At 35.3% G+C, this 18,875-nt stretch overlaps 3 protein-coding genes across 4 annotated transcripts; 1 reads left to right on the top strand and 2 right to left on the bottom strand.

The window, feature by feature from the left end:
* The first annotated feature begins 605 nt into the window (after nt 1–605).
* On the top strand, nt 606–4,379 carry LOC110658262 (probable xyloglucan glycosyltransferase 5). 2 transcript variants are annotated; one of them, XM_021815808.2, is made up of 5 exons: nt 606–1,699; nt 2,191–2,499; nt 2,603–2,893; nt 3,211–3,324; nt 3,409–4,379. In XM_021815808.2, the coding sequence occupies exons 1-5, from the start codon at nt 1,085–1,087 to the stop codon at nt 4,051–4,053; spliced, it is 1,974 nt and encodes a 657-aa protein (XP_021671500.2). In that variant the 5' UTR covers nt 606–1,084; the 3' UTR covers nt 4,054–4,379. The 2 variants fall into 2 exon arrangements, with proteins under 2 accessions (XP_021671500.2, XP_021671492.2); XM_021815800.2 differs by having other exon boundaries at nt 609–1,735.
* A 1,975-nt stretch (nt 4,380–6,354) lies between these two features.
* LOC110658271 (probable cyclic nucleotide-gated ion channel 14) lies at nt 6,355–11,863 on the bottom strand. The gene is made up of 7 exons (XM_021815819.2): nt 11,173–11,863; nt 10,570–11,089; nt 9,831–10,043; nt 9,180–9,481; nt 8,696–8,807; nt 7,726–7,962; nt 6,355–7,442 (listed from the first exon to the last, which is right to left on the bottom strand). Exons 1-7 carry the CDS (start codon nt 11,223–11,225, stop codon nt 6,708–6,710), a joined length of 2,172 nt encoding a protein of 723 aa, XP_021671511.2. The 5' UTR covers nt 11,226–11,863; the 3' UTR covers nt 6,355–6,707.
* A 4,568-nt stretch (nt 11,864–16,431) lies between these two features.
* LOC110671713 (serine/arginine-rich splicing factor RSZ22A-like) lies at nt 16,432–18,700 on the bottom strand. The gene is made up of 6 exons (XM_021834262.2): nt 18,563–18,700; nt 17,930–18,032; nt 17,597–17,685; nt 17,151–17,391; nt 16,907–17,020; nt 16,432–16,745 (listed from the first exon to the last, which is right to left on the bottom strand). Exons 2-6 carry the CDS (start codon nt 18,016–18,018, stop codon nt 16,709–16,711), a joined length of 570 nt encoding a protein of 189 aa, XP_021689954.2. The 5' UTR covers nt 18,019–18,032; nt 18,563–18,700; the 3' UTR covers nt 16,432–16,708.
* Between the last annotated feature and the right edge of the window lie 175 nt (nt 18,701–18,875).

The following is an 18,875-nucleotide window of genomic DNA, read 5'->3' as shown; positions in this document are numbered from 1 at the left end:
TTTTATTTTTTTATTCACATTAGAATGTTAATGTAGACAAAATTATGACCCAAAAAAGAGAGAGTGCACCCAAGAATATTCTTCTCTCATTTTTCACACCATAACCGGCATTTTAAAGTAAGAAAAGATTATGGTTATTGTTTAGTTATTATGGTTGGTTAGAGTCAAGAATGGCTTGGATTCTTACAAGAATTGGGATTTCAAAAGCAATTTATTTTTGGTGTTAAAAATTTTTAAAGAAAATGATACTATTAAAATTTAAATTTCTGATTTTCTATACTATTTTTTAATAGAAAATAATATAAATGAATTCTAAAATAGACAGTTAGGATTTAGTCTTTATAGATTACTAGTAGTTAATTAATGTATATGAATAATCAGCATGATTTGCTTCAGAATTTGGTCAAAAACTGAGAGTGAGAGACACCTTTTTATCGAGATTTTCAGTGATAGTGGCTTGTGGGTGTTTACTTGCTAGTCAACTGCTGTATACTGTTTAGTTCATGTTAGTGTGTAATTTATGCCTTTTCTTTAGTGTATTTTTTAATTATTTGTGCAGATTCCACACGCGCTATTAAGACTTCCACCGGGTGTTAAAATTTGGCAAGTTTTTTTGTCCTAAATTTAGCAAGTTAAATGGAATGATGTGTTTTGTTTGTATTAGGAGACAAATACACACGGTGTTAAGGTCTCACAGCTGCAAATACCTTTCCTCATAATATTTGCCTTCCATGTTGGATCTGTTGTAGTGAGTTTATTTGGGAGGACAGGGAATATCTCTCACTCCTCTTCATTTGCTTCTCCTTGCAACATTGTTTGTCTGTAGCATGAGTACCTCAAAGTCAGTTGTTTGAGTTCTTCATTTGAGGGATCTAGTTCATTTTATTTGGTCCTGAAATGGGTATGTCTCATTTCTTGGTGTTGGGATCTGGGTTTTGAGGACTTGTTGAATATAGTGGAGTGTTTTTTAGGTTTTTGGTTATTGGGTTGTATCTGTGCATAGATAGAGAAGATGGCTCCAAGATTGGATTTTTCGGACTAGTGGGCAAAGGATAAAAACAAGGGAACTCCAGTGGTAGTGAAAATGGAGAACCCCAGCTACTCTGTTGTAGAAATCAACGGTCCAGATGCTGCATTCCAGCCAATTGAAAAGAGCAGAGGCAAGAATGCCAAGCAGGTCACCTGGGTCTTGCTCCTCAAGGCTCACCGAGCTGTCGGTTGTGTTGCTTGGCTAGCCACTTTCTTCTGGGCATTGCTTGGAGCCATCAAGAAGAGGTTGATCTTTAGACAAGGAGTTACGGTGGCTAGTGAGAAGCTAGGCAAAGGGAAATTGGTACTTAGAATCATTAGAGTCTTTCTAGTGACTTGTCTGGCAATCTTGGCTTTTGAAGTGGTTGCTTATATGAAAGGTTGGCATTATTTTGAGAATGCTAATCTACTTATTCCAAGGACTCCGGATTTGCAAGGCTTGCTTCACATGGTTTATGTTGCCTGGTTAACATTTCGGGCCTATTACATAGCACCTCCAATTCAAGCTCTCTCAAATTTCTGTGTTGTTCTCTTCCTTATTCAATCTGCAGACCGCATGATGCTTTCCTTAGGTTGCTTTTGGATTAAATACAAGAAGATTAAACCCAGGATTAATGGAGATCCTTTCAGGTCAGATGATGCCGAGGCACCAGGCTATGAGTATCCTAAGGTTCTTGTTCAAATCCCAATGTGTAACGAGAGGGAGGTAAAAAATAAAGGGAACCTTCTCCTCTGTGTACTTTTATCCTTGTTTAAATTGGCATATACAGCTCCTAGCTAGTGGCAAAGTCTGCATTTGGGAGTCAATTTCAGCAGTTGCAGTGACCGTGACCAAATTTTGCACATGTGGAAGATTATGTGTCTGGAGGACAGATTTTACACGAATTTTTTTTTAATCGATATACAAAAAATAGGTGCAGGATTCATTTGTAATTTTAAAGAATTATATGCTTAAGCCTGATACAATTAGCACTTGTGTAAAAAATGAGAATTTGTGTCATACTCGAATTTGTTATTTTAGCTACCACTGAATAGAAGTCTCCATTATAGATCACAGTTAGCAATGACGTCCAAAATTAGCATAAAGTATAAGTGGCAACATTATTTAGTTTGTTACAATGTCCTTGGTTTTAATAGGCTTTCTGTCCTGACTTCATGCAGGTATATGAGCAATCTATCTCTGCAGTCTGCCAACTTGATTGGCCAAAGGATCGATTACTAATTCAAGTTCTTGATGATTCTAATGAGGAGAGCATCCAATATTTGATCAAGGCAGAGGTTGATAAGTGGAGCCAAAAGGATATCAACATAATTTATCGGCATCGTGTGGTTAGAACTGGTTATAAAGCTGGAAATCTCAAGTCTGCAATGGGCTGTGATTATGTGAAGGATTATGAGTTCGTTGCGATATTTGATGCAGATTTCCAACCTAGTCCAGACTTCCTTAATTTAACTGTGCCTCATTTCAAGGTGGATAAAAACAAAGAAGTCTCCTGTTCAATGAATTGAACTTTATGTCAAAATTCATTTTTGGTATTGATTCCACATAACTTTCATATACCTTGTATTGTAGGACAATCCTGAGCTAGGGTTGGTTCAGGCAAGATGGGCCTTTGTGAACAAGGATGAAAATTTGTTGACTCGTCTCCAGGACATCAATTTGTGCTTTCATTTTGAGGTCGAACAGCAAGTTAATGGTGCATTTCTAAATTTCTTTGGCTTTAATGGAACTGCCGGTGTTTGGAGAATTAAAGCCCTGGAGGAGTCTGGTGGATGGCTTGAAAGGACAACTGTAGAGGACATGGACATAGCTGTTCGTGCACATCTCAATGGTTGGAAGTTCATTTTCCTTAATGATGTAAAGGTACTCCTATGTTTCTGTCAATATAAATTCATTGATCCATTGCTTTTTTTTTTTTTTTTTTACCATGCAAAGGCACTTGCAAGTTAGACGTTGGTTTCATTAATCATCAGACAGAATAAGTAAAATAAATGTGGAACTGGTTGAAAAAACTATGTTTATTGCAATTTTCTAACATTTTTCTCAAGCTATTATCATTTCTGTGGATGCTAAAATTTTATTACATAATCTTATCTAAGAGAAGACATATATGTGATTTTCTTGCATCTTAAAAGTTTGCAATTTGGGGCATGTACTGACAATGAAAATTATGTGAGTAGGTTCTCTGTGAAGTTCCCGAGTCATTTGAAGCTTACAGGAAGCAGCAACATCGCTGGCACTCTGGCCCTATGCAACTTTTCCGCTTGTGTCTTCCAGCAATTATAACTTCTAAGGTATGTTTTACGCCCAATTTATGTTTTGCACGATATAATATGCTCACCATTTTGCTGAAGGCCTTCGATGCTCTGATCTTGCAGATGGCGATATGGAAAAAAGCCAACTTAATACTATTGTTTTTCCTATTGAGAAAACTCATCCTTCCCTTCTATTCGTTCACATTGTTCTGCATAATTCTTCCTCTAACCATGTTTGTCCCTGAGGCTGAACTCCCTATGTGGGTTATCTACTATGTGCCTGTTTTAATGTCATTCCTCAACATTCTTCCAGCCCCCAAATCCTTCCCTTTCATTGTCCCTTACCTCCTCTTTGAAAACACAATGTCAGTTACCAAATTCAATGCTATGGTATCTGGATTATGCCAGTTGGGTAGCTCTTATGAGTGGGTTGTCACCAAGAAAGCGGGTAGGTCATCAGAATCTGACTTATTGGCTGCTGCTGAGAGGGATATGATGGCAAAAAACCAACCACAGATACAGAGAGTAGTTTCTGAGAGCGAGCTTGGAGAATTGAACCGATTGAAGGAACAGAAAGAAGCAGCTCCCAAACCTATTAAGAAAGTGAACAAGATATACAGGAAAGAGCTAGCTCTGGCATTCCTCCTACTCGCGGCTGCTGCCAGGAGCCTCTTGTCTGCCCAAGGAGTCCACTTCTACTTCCTTCTCTTCCAAGGGGTAACCTTCCTTGTTGTGGGTCTTGATCTAATTGGTGAGCAAATGAGCTAAAGCACAAGTAAGAGGTAGACAAAGAAATGGAAACACACACATCACTTGGACTCAGCTTGTCTGCTTCATAACTTATTCACGTCACTGTTGAAAGTAAGCTCAGTCCTTGGAAAACAATGGTGAAGGGGTATCCTCTAGTTCAATGAAACGATTTTGCATGTTCTACATTTTGATTTAAATACTATAGGATCTTCTCTACTCATCAATCACCCACACCATAGTCACACTTTGTATTTTCGCATAGGGTAACAGTCATTGTAGCTCTCCCCAAGCATTGAATTGTTGTTGGTTACTATAGGAAGGATATCACGTTTCATTTTTTTTTTTTTACAGTTGACTCGTATTCTTGCTTGGGTGTGATTAGCATTTAAGATTCAATTAGCCTAATTGTATTTGTAAAGTTTTTTTTTAATTGTATTTTTGGGATAAAGGCTTAGTTGAGTTGAGTTGAGTTGAATTGAGTTGAGTTGTGTACGTTTGAGTGAGATTGAAGGATGAGCTTCCTTCATGCTTTCTGGTTTTCAGATTCCATCTCTGTGTGAGACACTGTGTAAAATAACTTTATGTACATTCGCACTTGTTCTATTTAATCTAATGTAACAAAATAATCCTCCCTCCTTCCCCCTGACAATTTATGATCTTTTTGTTTCTTCTGCTACTTGTTTATGCTTTATGAAGATCTTTCTAAGCATGTGGATGTGTTGAGTAATTTTCACTTCTAAGAAAAACAAAAGAAAAAGAGAAGAAAAAGTGTCGGCAGGAAAAGTGGCTAAGAAGGCTTAACCCTTTTAGCAGGTTGACTTTGGGGTTACTAAGATTTTAGTTTCACGCACCCGTCGCCAATCCCATTGCAATGGTCTACAGGACTAGGGGGCCGACAGATCTTTCGTGGGCATATGCTGATTCTGGTTTTTGTGAAAGATCTGGTCCACTTCATTAAAATTTTTGTCCTGGAAAGCCTATGAAAAAAAATACTCATGATTTGACAAGCCAATTGTTGTATGGTATCTCACAAGGAATTTTTACACATCCCTATAGCTGGCAGTGCCCTGGAAGAAAGTGTTTTTGGCTCGAGTTACATTCAAGTAGGTCAAACTTTACTCTCCGTGCTGCACCAACTTGTTTCTTGTTCTTTATACGAAGAAGACTTCAAAAGAATTTCAAAAAAATCCAATCTTTAAGTCTTTTGAAGCGTCAAAACACTATATTTCAATAATGGTGACGATATTGGAAAGTATGGTTGCTTGAACAAAGGCCCATAAGAGAATAAAAGCCCAGCCTAAAGACTTCCTACAACAAGATCTGCGCGTCTCAAAGGCACCACCACCATTAGAGGAACTCTGATAATGGAAGTTTCAGAGCTTTATGAAGCTATCTAAGCTTGTGTTATGAATCCCACATTGTTAAGATACAGTCTTGATTAAAGCTTAATAAGCCTCTACGCACTTTTCACGTTGAGTTTGTTTTCAAGATTGATTTCACATAGGTGTTTGTTTCTCACATGTTAGTTGCAAAGGACCAAAATCGTGTCCTAACAACGTGAAATTTGTTACATTTTCCATGGTGACGCCATAACATGGAAGAACGTCGCTCCAGCAAGCATAAATACAAGGAGGTGACAATTGCCAAGCCTCTCAAGTCTCAGGCCACTCCACCTATAAAAACACCTCCAAACTAGATCAGAGTTCATGTGGAGTTAGAAAATTTCAAACAACTACTATGAAAGACTTGAAAGATATTCTGATCTAGAGAAAAATCCGCTACCACTAACGTTATTTTAACCTTAAAATAAATTTTAGTTCCAAATCATAAAATTAACATGTTTAACGCTAAAAGAGCCACCTTGCACTTGCACATTCAACATAGCCATCATTTTCAATTTTCCCACCCCTGGTGGCTCGTTGAGGAATGACAAGACCAAGGGAGTAAAACATTAAAATAAATAAATAAAATAAAAAAGGGTTTATCTGAAAGCAAACAAGTGTAACATTATGAAGTAGAAATGAGAGGGCGTCTGGATCTGCAGTTCTGCACTGTTGATTCAGGAATCTATAATTGGGCTCTCTTTTTTTCCCCACTTATTTATTTTGCTATCATGTGCTTGTGGACACATTTTGGAAGTAGAACATTTGATGCTGCAACAGTTGACTTGTCCCACAATCATAAGGGACCTATTCTTTGTATTACAAGAGAGTCCACTTGTTTGTAAGAAAGGAAATATTACTTTTATACATGGGAATATTCTATAATCTTCCTTCTCTTCAAAAATAGTTTCTAATTTCAAGCTAAAACTCCGTTCCATACGCCTACAAATCATAGTTTATCCTTTATTAGTAATTTTAACAGTCACTTTGTGAGTAGATCATAGCTTTCTCATTGCGTCATAAACTATAGCAAAAACCTACTTTGAACACCACATGCTACAATTACATGTATAGACTGACCAATATCATAGAATTAGAACGAGCATGCACCTTTTACATTGACTAGCTTCCACCACCTAGGAATTAATGCAATATTTACTAGGTACTTCACATCTTAATGCTTGAAGCATTTTTACTAAATACCTTCTCAACATTAATCATTGGACTTCCATGATAGGTTCTGCCATTGGGGTAAGAGTTGTGGCTGTCAAATATTCAACCAGGGTCAAATTATTCATCATCTAGCTCTGTTGAGAAGTCAGGCTCTTCAGGCTTTTGCAACTTGGGCATTTCAACATCCTTGATTTTCTGAGCTCCTCTCCTTGTGTTTGCAGCAAATCTCGAAGCCAGTATTGTGACTCCAAGGTTCTGTTTTGCTTGAGAAGAAGTTAAGGACGCCATACTATCCTCTTCCTCCTCTTGAGCTGTTTCACGACCCACTTGTTCATCAACAGAAAGTGCAAATGACTCACCCATGCTCAGTGTCTTTGCCATCATCCTTTTCTTGTGTCGACGCCAAGCAGCCTGAATAAAGCATGCAGCCCATGTCCTCCAGTGGTAAGAGTAGAAACGGAATGTATGTTGTAGCTTTTTGCTATGGAGACGTCTAAACTGATTGGCCACAAACTTGAGGTCTTCTGCCCGCAATGCAAATGCTTCCACTTCCTCTAGCGCTCTTACTGTCCTTGTGGAAGAAGGTAAGTTGAGTGTAGATTTTGGAAGCAATGCCCATGCAAGCAGCTCTTCACCACAAAAATCACCAGGTCTCAAAGTAATTGAATTGAAGAAACCTGTCCGGCCTCCATTTGTAGTAGAGCTCTCTAGCCTCCCCCTAATAATGAAAAGCATCTCTGTAACAGGATCACCTTCACGAACTATGTAAGTGCCTTGGGTACTCAAGGAGGACACTAAGCGTTCACATATGGCATCAAGTAACTGATCATCCATCTGTGAGAAAAAAGGGACCTGAAAATAGAGGAAAACATGAGCAAAGCCATCACTGGAATATGAAAATTAAATATGACAGCTAAAGAGAGAGAGAGAGGACTTCTATTATTATCAGTTGCACAAAATCCATTCTAGGAGAAATTCAAAGGGAAATCAAGGTAAATCCAAATTAGTGTGCAACCTATCTATACACCCCATCACATGGGATCAAAAGATGGACTACATCATGATAGATAATGGTGCACCGTAGAAAGCAAATTTTTTGGAAATGCTTGATGGCAACACAGGGGGAGGTACTTACTCGTCGAACAAGATCCAAGCAAAGGTGGCGCTGGATGTCTCTACGAAGATCTGCGGGTAAAGCACGCAAGATTGATTCTTCATCAACCCCTCGAGTTGCTAGCCACTTGTATTGAACAAATCGTCTAACTCGTTCTCGCAGGCTTTGGGGAAGTTGGCGATGTCTCATCCATTCCTCAGTGTCTCGTCGCTTGAGCCTCCACTCTTCAAGTCTGACAGTGATGGATTGCAAATAGGTCTAAACCACAGAAAGCATGTTAAAAGCCTGGGCTACTGAATGTTGTGAAAAAGGATGTTCAGCAGATAAATAAGAGTACACAATTAAATTATTTGCAATGTGATCTTCAGCAGATCTATATATGCATAATAAATAAACACACTCACTGAGGTATACTATAAACCAAAAGGATGAAGCACAAGCTTCCTGGTATTCTGCAAGATGTAAGTGATAATTCACTTTTATTGGTACCAGTATGATTGTCTCTGGCAATGAAATTTTTTTTTTTATTTTTAATAACTATATTATTTAATTTCATAACTCTATATCATTTGTGATTTAAATTCATGATTAACAGAGGCCACATTAGAAGTCCATTGACTGCCCATTTCCAGGCACCTAGGACATAGCAAGGATATGAACGAAGAAAAAGCCTACATCTTTTCCCAAATGCTAAGAAATATCCATTGGATTAAGGCACAATTATATGCACAAGTCATAGAACTTTTCCAAAATGATAACTGATATCCAATTACATAAATTCCAATGCATTTGAATTTAATGAAATAAAAAAAAAAAAAAAAAAGAAAGCAGTTTCACCAACAAGTCAGAAAATCAGTTCAACACACAATCATCAAACTTATTACTATTAAGTAACTGATATCAATTGTGCAGAGGAAAACTGAAATTTTAACAAGATATAGTCCTACAGAGGTTAAAAAGCAGTATAAAGGGTGTAATACTTCCACATTACCTGCATATTTCCAATCAAATGGGCAAACAAAACCAGACCTAAGATGGCAATGAGTATAGCAAATGCGGTTTCCCCAATAAATGTGCTTGTAGCCAAACTCTGGCCATAGGAACTGAAAAAATAAGGGGCATAAAAGAGATGTTACAATATTTTGTTATCAAGGATTTACATAGCACCTTCTCACACTCGCCACCAAACTTAAGCTGATAATATAAAAAAAATACATCTTCCATCCTTCTGTATTTGAAGATAGAGAGAATTCTTGTTTTAATTGGAAAATGACTCTGTGAAATTGAAGGCAAGAATGATGAATATGAAAATATTACTATCATGAGTATAGCATTAGCACTAAGGGACCAAAAACCTCAGTTATTTTGCAAGCATCAAGGTAAACCAAATATAAAATGATAGAACGAAATAAAGTGTAATTTCTTATCACTTAGAAAATAAATAAACATTCAGATGCATTTTCACGAATTTGTACCTGAGGTTCTGCAAGCCCCACCATAGACAATAGAAATATTTCTCTAGAAAGTCAGAGGAGACAACATTCTGTGTCACAGCATTTGCAAATATTCCATAATCAAGAACAGTACTGTTTTCTGGATAACAGCTGCTAAACACTTGAGTGCTGTTTTGCCACAGTTTGCGTTCATCTTTGGTCAAAGAACCACAATCCAAGAAAGGGAGTTTGCACCTTACAGGACTCAATTCATGTCTGCAAACAGATTTCCAGCATGTTGCATGACGCTCAATTGACAACAAATACCATGAGGCCCCTAAGACCTACAAGATCAAAAGTCAGTTCAAACCTGCTTTAGATGACCGATAGTACAAAAGCATATTTTGATGGAGCAACAGGTAAACCAAAAGCATATTCATTAGAAGTGGGTAAAATAGTTCTAACTCATATAAAAGGCCAACACTGAATTATGGTCCTACTATGGTTGGGTACTGGAGAAAGAACTAAGAGGCAGTCTTACCCTTCAGTATTTTTTGCATGAAGTGGCTGCTGCTCCTAAGAATTGAACCTATACACTTGTGGTTGCAAGTCCAAGACTTTTACCAATGCAAATGCAATGGCCCCAAGTATTGATAAATAATGTTATACAGAATTTGAGTTGAAATTACGTACATGACTAGCCAACATGTATAGTAGGAGATTGTATGCAGCCCCAGCCCAAGCAGTCTTTGTGACTAATCCAGTGGCTTTGATGATCTGAGAACTCAAAGGAAAAATCAGATATAATCGTGGAACATACTGGAGCAGGACAATCAATACAAGCGCATTGTTGGTATGATCAGAATGGGAGCTTCTAAGTGCTGGAATGATGAACCATATTACAATCTGCCAAAAAGAACAATCTGAAGTCACTTTTGATTTAGGTTCAAATTCCATGAATGATAAGAGATTTGAAAAAATAAAATAAAATAACTCCACCCCAAGTAAAGGATGCATAAAAGGCAAAACTTATGTCACATGTATTATTTTTAATCTAAGGAGCAGGCATAGTTTATCCAAATGTTCCCAACTTCAAAATTGTATCAAGCCTTGAGAAGTGAAACAAAAGTATAGGAAATTAAGCCCAAAAAAAAAGGCCACTTCAAGTCTTCTACCCATCGCCATATGAGAACTATTTTGTTATTGGATGTTTCTTCCAATTTTTCCAGAAGCAAGCAAAGCATTACGTGTCATAATATGAACTATTGAATAAGCAAATCTCAATTGGAAGACTCAAATCATTAAATCGATAATCAATTGGCCTTTAGCAAAAGGATTGCCTTTCTTACTTACAATCTGTAGCAGTTAGGCAAATATGAGACTCTATTTTAAAATCCAAGATACCAATTAAGACAACCAGGCAAAACTGTACCTGTGGAAGAGGTAAGGTCGCAATGAGATCTATGAAGAAATCTGATTTCAAATACCGCCTGGCAATTTTTTTGGGATCCATAACGAGTTCACCCCTTCCAAAAACCCTTGAACTGGGCGCTACATAAGCTGTCCTGAACTTGACCACAATATGTAATACGTAGAATATATCGGCAAAGGTTCGAAAACAGGTCACAGTAATCCCCAAATTCAAATCAGTGTCCATACAGGAAGTAAAGCTATTGTTGGTCACTGACGGAAGGTAAAAGAACAATGGATCGACAAAAAGTGCTACCAGGCAAGAGAAGAGGAAAACCCTGTTCCATTGCAGGAAAACATCACTTCCTGGATCAAGAATCTGCTTCCTCCATGGTTCATGATTCTCTGGGAATACCTTAAACCTACCAAATTCAGGAATCTTATGGCCGTTGTGCGAATCACTTGCACCACCAGTTTTCAACAATGGGTCAGAAACTTTATATACAGGCAATGGTTTCTCCAGTTGCTGAGTTTCATTAAATCTGTAAATTTGAAAAACCATTTAATCAAATTGTCAAAGAGAGTCGATGGGAATCAAAAAGTAAATGATATTTCATCTGCTTACCTCACTAGCTTCTCTTTCTTGAACTCCATGACTGCAATATCAATCACGTACATGCATTGGGAAAGGCAATTATAAAAGGAATGATGATGTCCCGACGGAGAGTTCAGTTTTGCGGAAGAAAGAATTAACTGAATTTCCCATTTCCGAATTGAAATAGCATCTTCAAGAAATGGAGCTTAAACTAAAACTCCAAAAAGAAAAGGCCCAATTTCGAGTGCTAAAAAACCATACTTTGGATAACAAGACTTAAAACTCCTGTAAGGAAAAGAAGGGAAATCTCCGAGAGAGAAGAGAGAAAAGAAACAGCTGAAAAACTTATGAAGAGGTTCTATGGGGCTTTGACTAAATAAAAAAGAAAAGAAAGAAGACAGCTGGGAGATTCAGTTTGAGTTGCATGTAACTTGTAAGGCAGAAACAGGCGGTGGGGTTGAATTTGAAGGACGTGAAGGCCATGAACCAATATAAAACTTGGTTTAGCCTGTTAAAGACTATACATATCGAGTACAAAGATACAAAAAGCAACAGAGAAACAGAGCCACCAAAGAAGGATGGAATAATATCTTTTTTATTTTAGGGAGCCTTGATTAAGCCCATCATTTTCTTTTGTCTTCTGCTGGCGATGGACTCCTCTGCCATTAATTCCTGCAAAGCTATTCCTTCCTACGGCTCCTTCTTGACCAACCCTTACTGCTAATACGTCATGAAAAATTACAAGTATCATCTAATTTTATCGCGTAGAGGTAAGCCTAGAAAACGTTAAAATAAGCGGAGCGACAACCGAGGGTGTCAAGAAATGTTAATTCTCTGGTTTAACCCATAAACAGAATTTAACAATGGTTCGTCACCATCTTGAGTTTAATGGAGAGAACCTTTTTTTAAGATTGGCTTAAATTTATTTAGACAAGACCTCAAATCTCGAGGAATTAATATTATTTTATGATCACATTATAAAGGAAATAATTTTGTACTTAAAAAAAATTATAAACTTATAAACAGAATTTGCCGGCCATGGAATCTGGGAACGAATAAGGTATCTACTTAGTGGCTTTAGAGTAAGTTGCCAAACATATATATTTCTGAGCTAAAAGATTGGGTTCAATTATTTATTTTTTATTTTAATAATATAATTTAATATATATTTTTATATTTTTAATAATCATATCATAAAATGATAATAATAAAGTTCTAAATTAATTAATTTTATTTTAAGTGTTAATAAATAAATTTATTAATATATTACTTTTTTATTTATTTTTGACATATACTAATAAATAAATAATACATATATCACATGATAATTTCGAAATATCATGACTAAAATTCTTAAATTTTAAATATAATAAGAAATGTATTTAAAATTAAATGCTTTTTAAGTGATATATATATATATATATATATATATATATATATATATATATATATATATATATATATATAATTTTTAGAAAAAAAAAATCACTTTTTCCTAATTGAATTAAAAAATAGTTAATTTTATTAAAGAATTTTAACATTTTTAAAAGATGTAATAAAAAAATATTAAATAATTATTAATATTTGTCTATGATATGAGATTTTAAATAATTAAAAATTATAAATGTTTACAGAAAAGTTAATATTTAATATATATGTTAATTTTATATAATAAAATATAAAAATAAAAATAAAGAAGGTTAATATATATATATATATAGAATAATTATATATATATATATAATTTTTTTTTACAAATAATTTACTCTTTTTAATGAAATAAAATTTAATTAAAAAATACTTAGTTTTTAAAGAAATTATGATGAGTAGAAATTTAAGAATTTTAAAATATATGGTAAAAAGAATTTTAAATAAATATTAATATTTTATATAAGATAAGATTTTAATAATTGAAATTTAAAAATATATGATAAAAGTTAATATTTATTATAATAAGTTAATTTTTATATAATAAAATATAAAAAATAAAAATAAAAAGTTGTGTCTCATAACATTATTTTTTAAGTATATATATGTGTGTGTGGCCACAAGAATTTTCATGAGTTTAGTTTTGAGTCTAAATCAAATATTTTAATTTAAAGTTTATAGGAATCAAAATTAAATTATAAATTTTTTAAATTTAATTTGATTTTAACAAATATGATGGTTATTTTTTTAATTTTTGAAAAAATAATTTCAATTTAATTTATATTTTATTTTAATTAATTTAATTTTAATTTAAGAAAAAATCTATCCAATTTTAATTTCAAATTAGAGAATATTCGAATTTAATTTTAATGCGATTTAATTTTGCAAAGTAGTTTAAAAAATGCATATTCTTATAAGATTTAGTTTGAGTGTGAAAGATTTCTTCTTAAATAATATTATTTTATGATCACATTATAAAGGAATTAATTTTGTGTGAAGATATTAAATCAAAAATGGAAAATTTAATAGATTTTTCAAAAATATTTTCTTATATCTTATTTTCGCTGGTCAATAAGAATATTTAATGAAATTTTTCCAAAAAAAGAGGAACCCTCCGCACTCACATATAAAGCACGTGTGACCAATCAGAGGAGTAGAGAGTGCCGTAATTATTATGAGGGTGGGTCCTACGTAACGAAACGTGTTTAACGGACGGTGACTGAACGTAACGTGCACGGTATGTGCCCAAGTTGCAAGCACGTGGGTCCTACCTCAGCAACTTTGATTCAAGTATGCAGCCACGCTGCATGGCAATGGAATTGGTGGGGAAAAAACACCCATTTTCCACGGAGAAATAAAGAGGGAATAACAAACTTACCCAAAAGAAGTTGTTAATTAATTATAAATTCAAATTAATTTGAATTCCAATTTATCTAGTCGGCCAATCATCTAGTATGCCCGCCTGGCTTTGGTCCAGTGATAAGGTATAATGAACTGGAGCTACATCACCGACTCGATTCCCCCTCTCCCAAAAAAAAATCCATCTAGCATGAGTTTAATAACTCTACTATTATATCAACAATGGCAGAAGGAAAATAATTAAAAAATTAAATTTACTAAATTTTAATAAAATAATAAAATAACTTTTTTGTCACTGTTTTTTTTTTTTTTTTTTAAATAATATTGATCTTCAACGTTATGGACTCTGACCGACAGCACAACAAACATTGACTAGTTATGGTATGGACTATTTCCTGGAGATTACACCACTACTTGACTTCAGCTTCAGCTGCTTCTTTTCTTCCTTTAAGGCTACCATCACTTTCATTACAAGACTCCTAACAATTTCAAGTCTATGCTGATTTTCAAATCCGGCTGAAGTAGAATTAAAATACAAAAATCTACAACTACAAACGCCAGCCATATATATATTCAAGAAAAACATCAGCACATATGCCTGAACGTATATGCTTGTACACGATAAGTCTTATACTCTCTCTCTATATATATATATATATTAAAAAAAAAAAAACATCAGCTTAAAATAGACCCCGCCAAGGACTTTTCAAATCAAATCCATAGAAATTCCTTCGATTCAAATCAAAATAAAATAAAATCAATCAATTTGATTTTAAATCAAATATTTTGAATGATTTGATTTCAATATGGATCTAGAGCTGTAACGTCTTACTTGTAACTCTAATTAGTTAATTTGCTAAAAATACCCTTTTGCTTTTTGATATTTAAATAATTAAATAAAAAAATCAACCAACAAATCAACTCACATCCATTTCATATTGGCTGCTTTCCAATTTGATTTTCCTAATTCTCCTCCATAGCATTGCGTGAATGTATATTCCAAGGAGAGGATCGTGGACACCATCTCAACATAGATCATATTCCATGGGGAAATCAAAATCACATTCACATACCATCAAATGATGATTTCTTATACACAGATGCACATTGGTATTGGCTCTCCCACTAGTTCTTTGGAAAAGCAAATTAATTTATTAGGAGCCACATGATTAGCTAATCAATTTTATTAACAAATCAACATAGTTGATGGAAATATCTACGCAAGACCATCAATTGAAACTAGTAGAAAAAGGCATACAATCTACAAAAACACTTGAAGAACATCAGCTTCTAAGAGAGCTTGTCCAGATTTACCAAGCATCCCTATCAAAAGTCCTCATCCTAAAGTTCTTGCGCAGATCTTTCGCAGACTTATTTCTCAGACACGTTGTGGAATCACAACTATTTAATGACCTCACCCACTGTCCATGATGATGGTATAAAATTTCCTTAGTGGGCCACAGCAGGTAAATCATAGAGGCCGTACAACTCTGCTAGTCAAATCCTCCAGCTGAATATCAAAACAGAACCAATCCATTTCCAGAAAAATCAAAGTTTACCAGTAGGCATAAAATCGTTGTCAACTCTCTGAGACATTTTGGTCAAAGACGCAGGCCATCATTCAAGGTCTTCAGCTAAAGGCTTGTAAAACAAAAATGATGACGATAAGAGCCCTTCCAGCAGCTCAAACCAAGAACACTAGACCAGAACATTTTAATAACCCACAACACCAAGATGATGAGAGAAACAATCTTTAAGAAAAGCATAAAAACAAATTTCAAAACTCGAACTCATAAAGTGTTCAAAACATTAAATTAAGATCCAAATAAACATGAAGAGAGCATTGAAACAATGAGCAGATAAAATCCTTCACTTTCAAGCAGCAAGAAAATTCAATTTTAACTAGAACAAGTCCCTTGTGAATGACTGAATTCATGTGCACTCTTCAAACTCAACCATCTTATGTAAAGAATTTTCCCTCGCCATTCCCAAACCCCAAAGGTGTAACGAAACACAATCTCAAAGAAACAAATCTATTAACCCCTACATAAAACAATGTTTAATATCATTCCATTTCTAAACAAAAAAAATTCCAATTTTAGTTTAAAAAATTAATTACAAAAAAGTGTATTGTGTATTCCCAAAGTTGAACCATCAGGATCTTCATTTTTTTTTAAATCTTTCTTACATTTTTTTTCCAAGAACAGAGAACCCATTATATTAAGATTCCTACAACCTCAACTTCTGTGGAACAGATATAAGTACCTGCCAGAAGCGTTTGAAGCAGCTCTCTATCCTTTAAAGTTAAATAAAAGAAATCCCACTACAGATCGAGAGGCGTATCACATCCGGAGAGTTCAATCAATTAGATGCAGAGACATGTAGTTAGCTAGGACCCCAAACATTCAAAATTGAAGATCCCAATGCAGAGCAGCCAAGAATGAAACGTCAAGTGAAGTAGCACAAAACCAACGATGCAGACCCAGAAGACACCTCAACACAAAAAGAAAAGCATAAATTTTTTAGCACCAGTCTTAGGGACAAACTGTCTCAATAAACACATAATAAATACCTATAGAAACACCTGCCAGCAAAAGTCCTAAAACTATCCTGCATACCTTTAGAAAAGCAACCAACATAGTAATAAGTATAATAAACTTATCCAAATCCAAGAGGCTGAGGGCGTTGCCCATTTAAAACATAGTCGTACTGAAGTCCAAACACAATAAACACACTTAATCTTAGCATCCATCAAAGCCATTTATACTGAGGTTGCAAATCAGCTCCTGCTTCGGCGTCGATCCCTTGTACTATTTCTGCATCAAACATAGAAGCAATAATCCTCATTATTGGATATCAATATTAAATAGAATCAAATTAAATCACCATCCTCAGTGTTCAACATTAGTCACCCTTGCAACAAACTACTGACCAGCAACGACTTAAAATAATAGCAAACAATGCAAGTAGACCTCACCCATTAGCATATGGCAACTCCTCACGACCACGGTATGGTGGAGACCTGCTATAGCCACGACCATGAGGTGAAAGGCTGCGGCGTTTAGGGGATCGTCCACGGGGGCTGTAGCTCCTGCTCCAGAGTAGTGAATATCAAAGAAGCATTCAATTTGATAGAAAGAACACCAAAACTTTAATAGAAACGTTAAAGAAGAGGAAGAAGGAGAAGTAGAATAAAAAAGAAGGCACAATCAAGACTTTACCTTCTACCATAGCTTGGACTCCTGCGATATCTAGGGCTGCGGCTACGTCGTCTTCCACCACCACCACCACCACCACCACCACCACCACCAACGCGCAAACGGCATTCACGAGCAAAATGTCCAGGTTCACCACACTCGTAACACTTCAAGTCAGAACCGCCAGAACGACCGCGACCCCCTCCACGGCCGCCACCACCACCTCTAGAGTTGTGAGAAAGCTCAACTCTCCAACCATTTTTACCTGTCCCAAAATAATTGATCATTATAAAAATGGATATTCCAGAAATACAAATCATTTCTAAACGATGCATATGCAAGGGAAAGACAATGATCAGCAAAACATTGTGGTACAGAAATACAACCTTCAACCAACAAAGATTAATAGCATTATAGTCTATCACAGATTTTTATAAATGCCATGCAGTGGTAGACAATTTGAGACATACCATCTAATTCATGAATTGCATCCTCTGCATCCCTTTTATCATCAAAGTCAATAAATGCATAACCTGGTGGCCTCCGAGCAACCCATACACTGCACATAAATCAGCAATCAAATCAATGAACAACCACCAAAGAGGTATATAGCAAAGGTTCATCAGCCATGCATCTTCGAAATTTGAAAAGTCAACTTTAGCTTTTCCTGACAATAAAAAATTATCACCAAAATGTTGTTAACTAATAAGGTAAGCAGAATTTGCAAGACCAAAATTTTGTTCTCCTCCCAAAACAAACGATAACACATAACTGATACAGAAAAAAAAGCCGAGAAATTAAACCTTCTTATAACTCCAAATCTGCGAAACTCATCTTCAAGATCACGCTCAGTAACGCGGGGGTCCAAGTTACCCACGTACACACGAGACATGGTGTCAATAATACCTGCCAAATAAATTTCAAAATAAAAAACAAAGCAAGAATTAGTTAAATTAGCTTTGATTTCATTGAACATTAACAAATAAAAATTCTTCCCATCCCCCACCCCTCAAAAACTTAACTGATTTTTTAAAGATAAACTTACTATAGCCTTTCACATAAAAATTCCCCAAACAGTAAAAAATAATTGATAACACAACAGCAACTGCTTCAGCGCCAAATTATGCCATTATAACAAAGAAGAAACATAATCAATAAAACAACTATCAAGATAATTAAAAATCTTATGTGTTGCAACAAAAGTCACATAGAATGCTCACCCTTGATCAAACTAAAAAAGACCCTGGAAAATATGCAAATCTTATTCTATTAAGTTGCTTTATATGGCTCATTACAACTTTTAACCGATCAGTTAATATCATTTGTTTCAATGGGAATTCTGCATTATCTGATAAGAAAGTCGTATCAACAAATCCGACATGTTTACAATACAAAGAAAGGAATAAATAAAAGGGGAATACAGAGAAAATCTGTACCGGAGGAAGTTGCAGAAGCGAGAGAAAAACCCTAGTAGCTAGCTATTGCGCCGCTTCTCCTCCTTGGCCTTTTCCTACGTCTTGCTCAAGAATTTGCGGTATTAGGCCTTGAAGCTTTTGAAATTTTATAGAACCGGAAGGGACTTTTTGTTGAGCCTCAAAAGCGCTGCTTGAGAACCCCACAGAATAGCGTTATGGGCCTCATGAGCCCATCTTGAAAGCCCGATTCTTTTGATAATTGGAAAAGGGTTGGCCTAATACCGAACAAACACTCCCAAAGACCCAATCTGCATTAAAAAAATATAATAATAAT

This window comes from Hevea brasiliensis, chromosome 11 (assembly GCF_030052815.1).
Source record: "Hevea brasiliensis isolate MT/VB/25A 57/8 chromosome 11, ASM3005281v1, whole genome shotgun sequence".
Taxonomy (NCBI): Eukaryota; Viridiplantae; Streptophyta; class Magnoliopsida; order Malpighiales; family Euphorbiaceae; genus Hevea; species Hevea brasiliensis.
This window is presented reverse-complemented; position numbering and strand designations above follow the sequence as displayed.

What these genes read in the sequence shown, in the direction of transcription:
- LOC110658271 (XM_021815819.2), bottom strand. Translation starts at nt 11,225, where the DNA reads ATGTACGTGATTGATATTGCAGTCATGGAGTTCAAGAAAGAGAAGCTA. An exon ending in AAGAAAGAGAAGCTAGTGAG is followed by an intron (nt 11,090 to 11,172) that starts GTAAGCAGATGA and finishes TCAAATTTACAG; the next exon opens with ATTTAATGAAACTCAGCAAC. An exon ending in CGACCTTACCTCTTCCACAG is followed by an intron (nt 10,044 to 10,569) that starts GTACAGTTTTGC and finishes TCTTTTTGGCAG; the next exon opens with ATTGTAATATGGTTCATCAT.
- LOC110658262 (XM_021815800.2), top strand. Translation starts at nt 1,085, where the DNA reads ATGGAGAACCCCAGCTACTCTGTTGTAGAAATCAACGGTCCAGATGCT. An exon ending in CAATGTGTAACGAGAGGGAG is followed by an intron (nt 1,736 to 2,190) that starts GTAAAAAATAAA and finishes GACTTCATGCAG; the next exon opens with GTATATGAGCAATCTATCTC. An exon ending in CAGCAATTATAACTTCTAAG is followed by an intron (nt 3,325 to 3,408) that starts GTATGTTTTACG and finishes CTGATCTTGCAG; the next exon opens with ATGGCGATATGGAAAAAAGC.
- LOC110671713 (XM_021834262.2), bottom strand. Translation starts at nt 18,018, where the DNA reads ATGTCTCGTGTGTACGTGGGTAACTTGGACCCCCGCGTTACTGAGCGT. An exon ending in TGCAATTCATGAATTAGATG is followed by an intron (nt 17,392 to 17,596) that starts GTATGTCTCAAA and finishes ATTTTGGGACAG; the next exon opens with GTAAAAATGGTTGGAGAGTT. An exon ending in AGTCCAAGCTATGGTAGAAG is followed by an intron (nt 17,021 to 17,150) that starts GTAAAGTCTTGA and finishes ACTCTGGAGCAG; the next exon opens with GAGCTACAGCCCCCGTGGAC.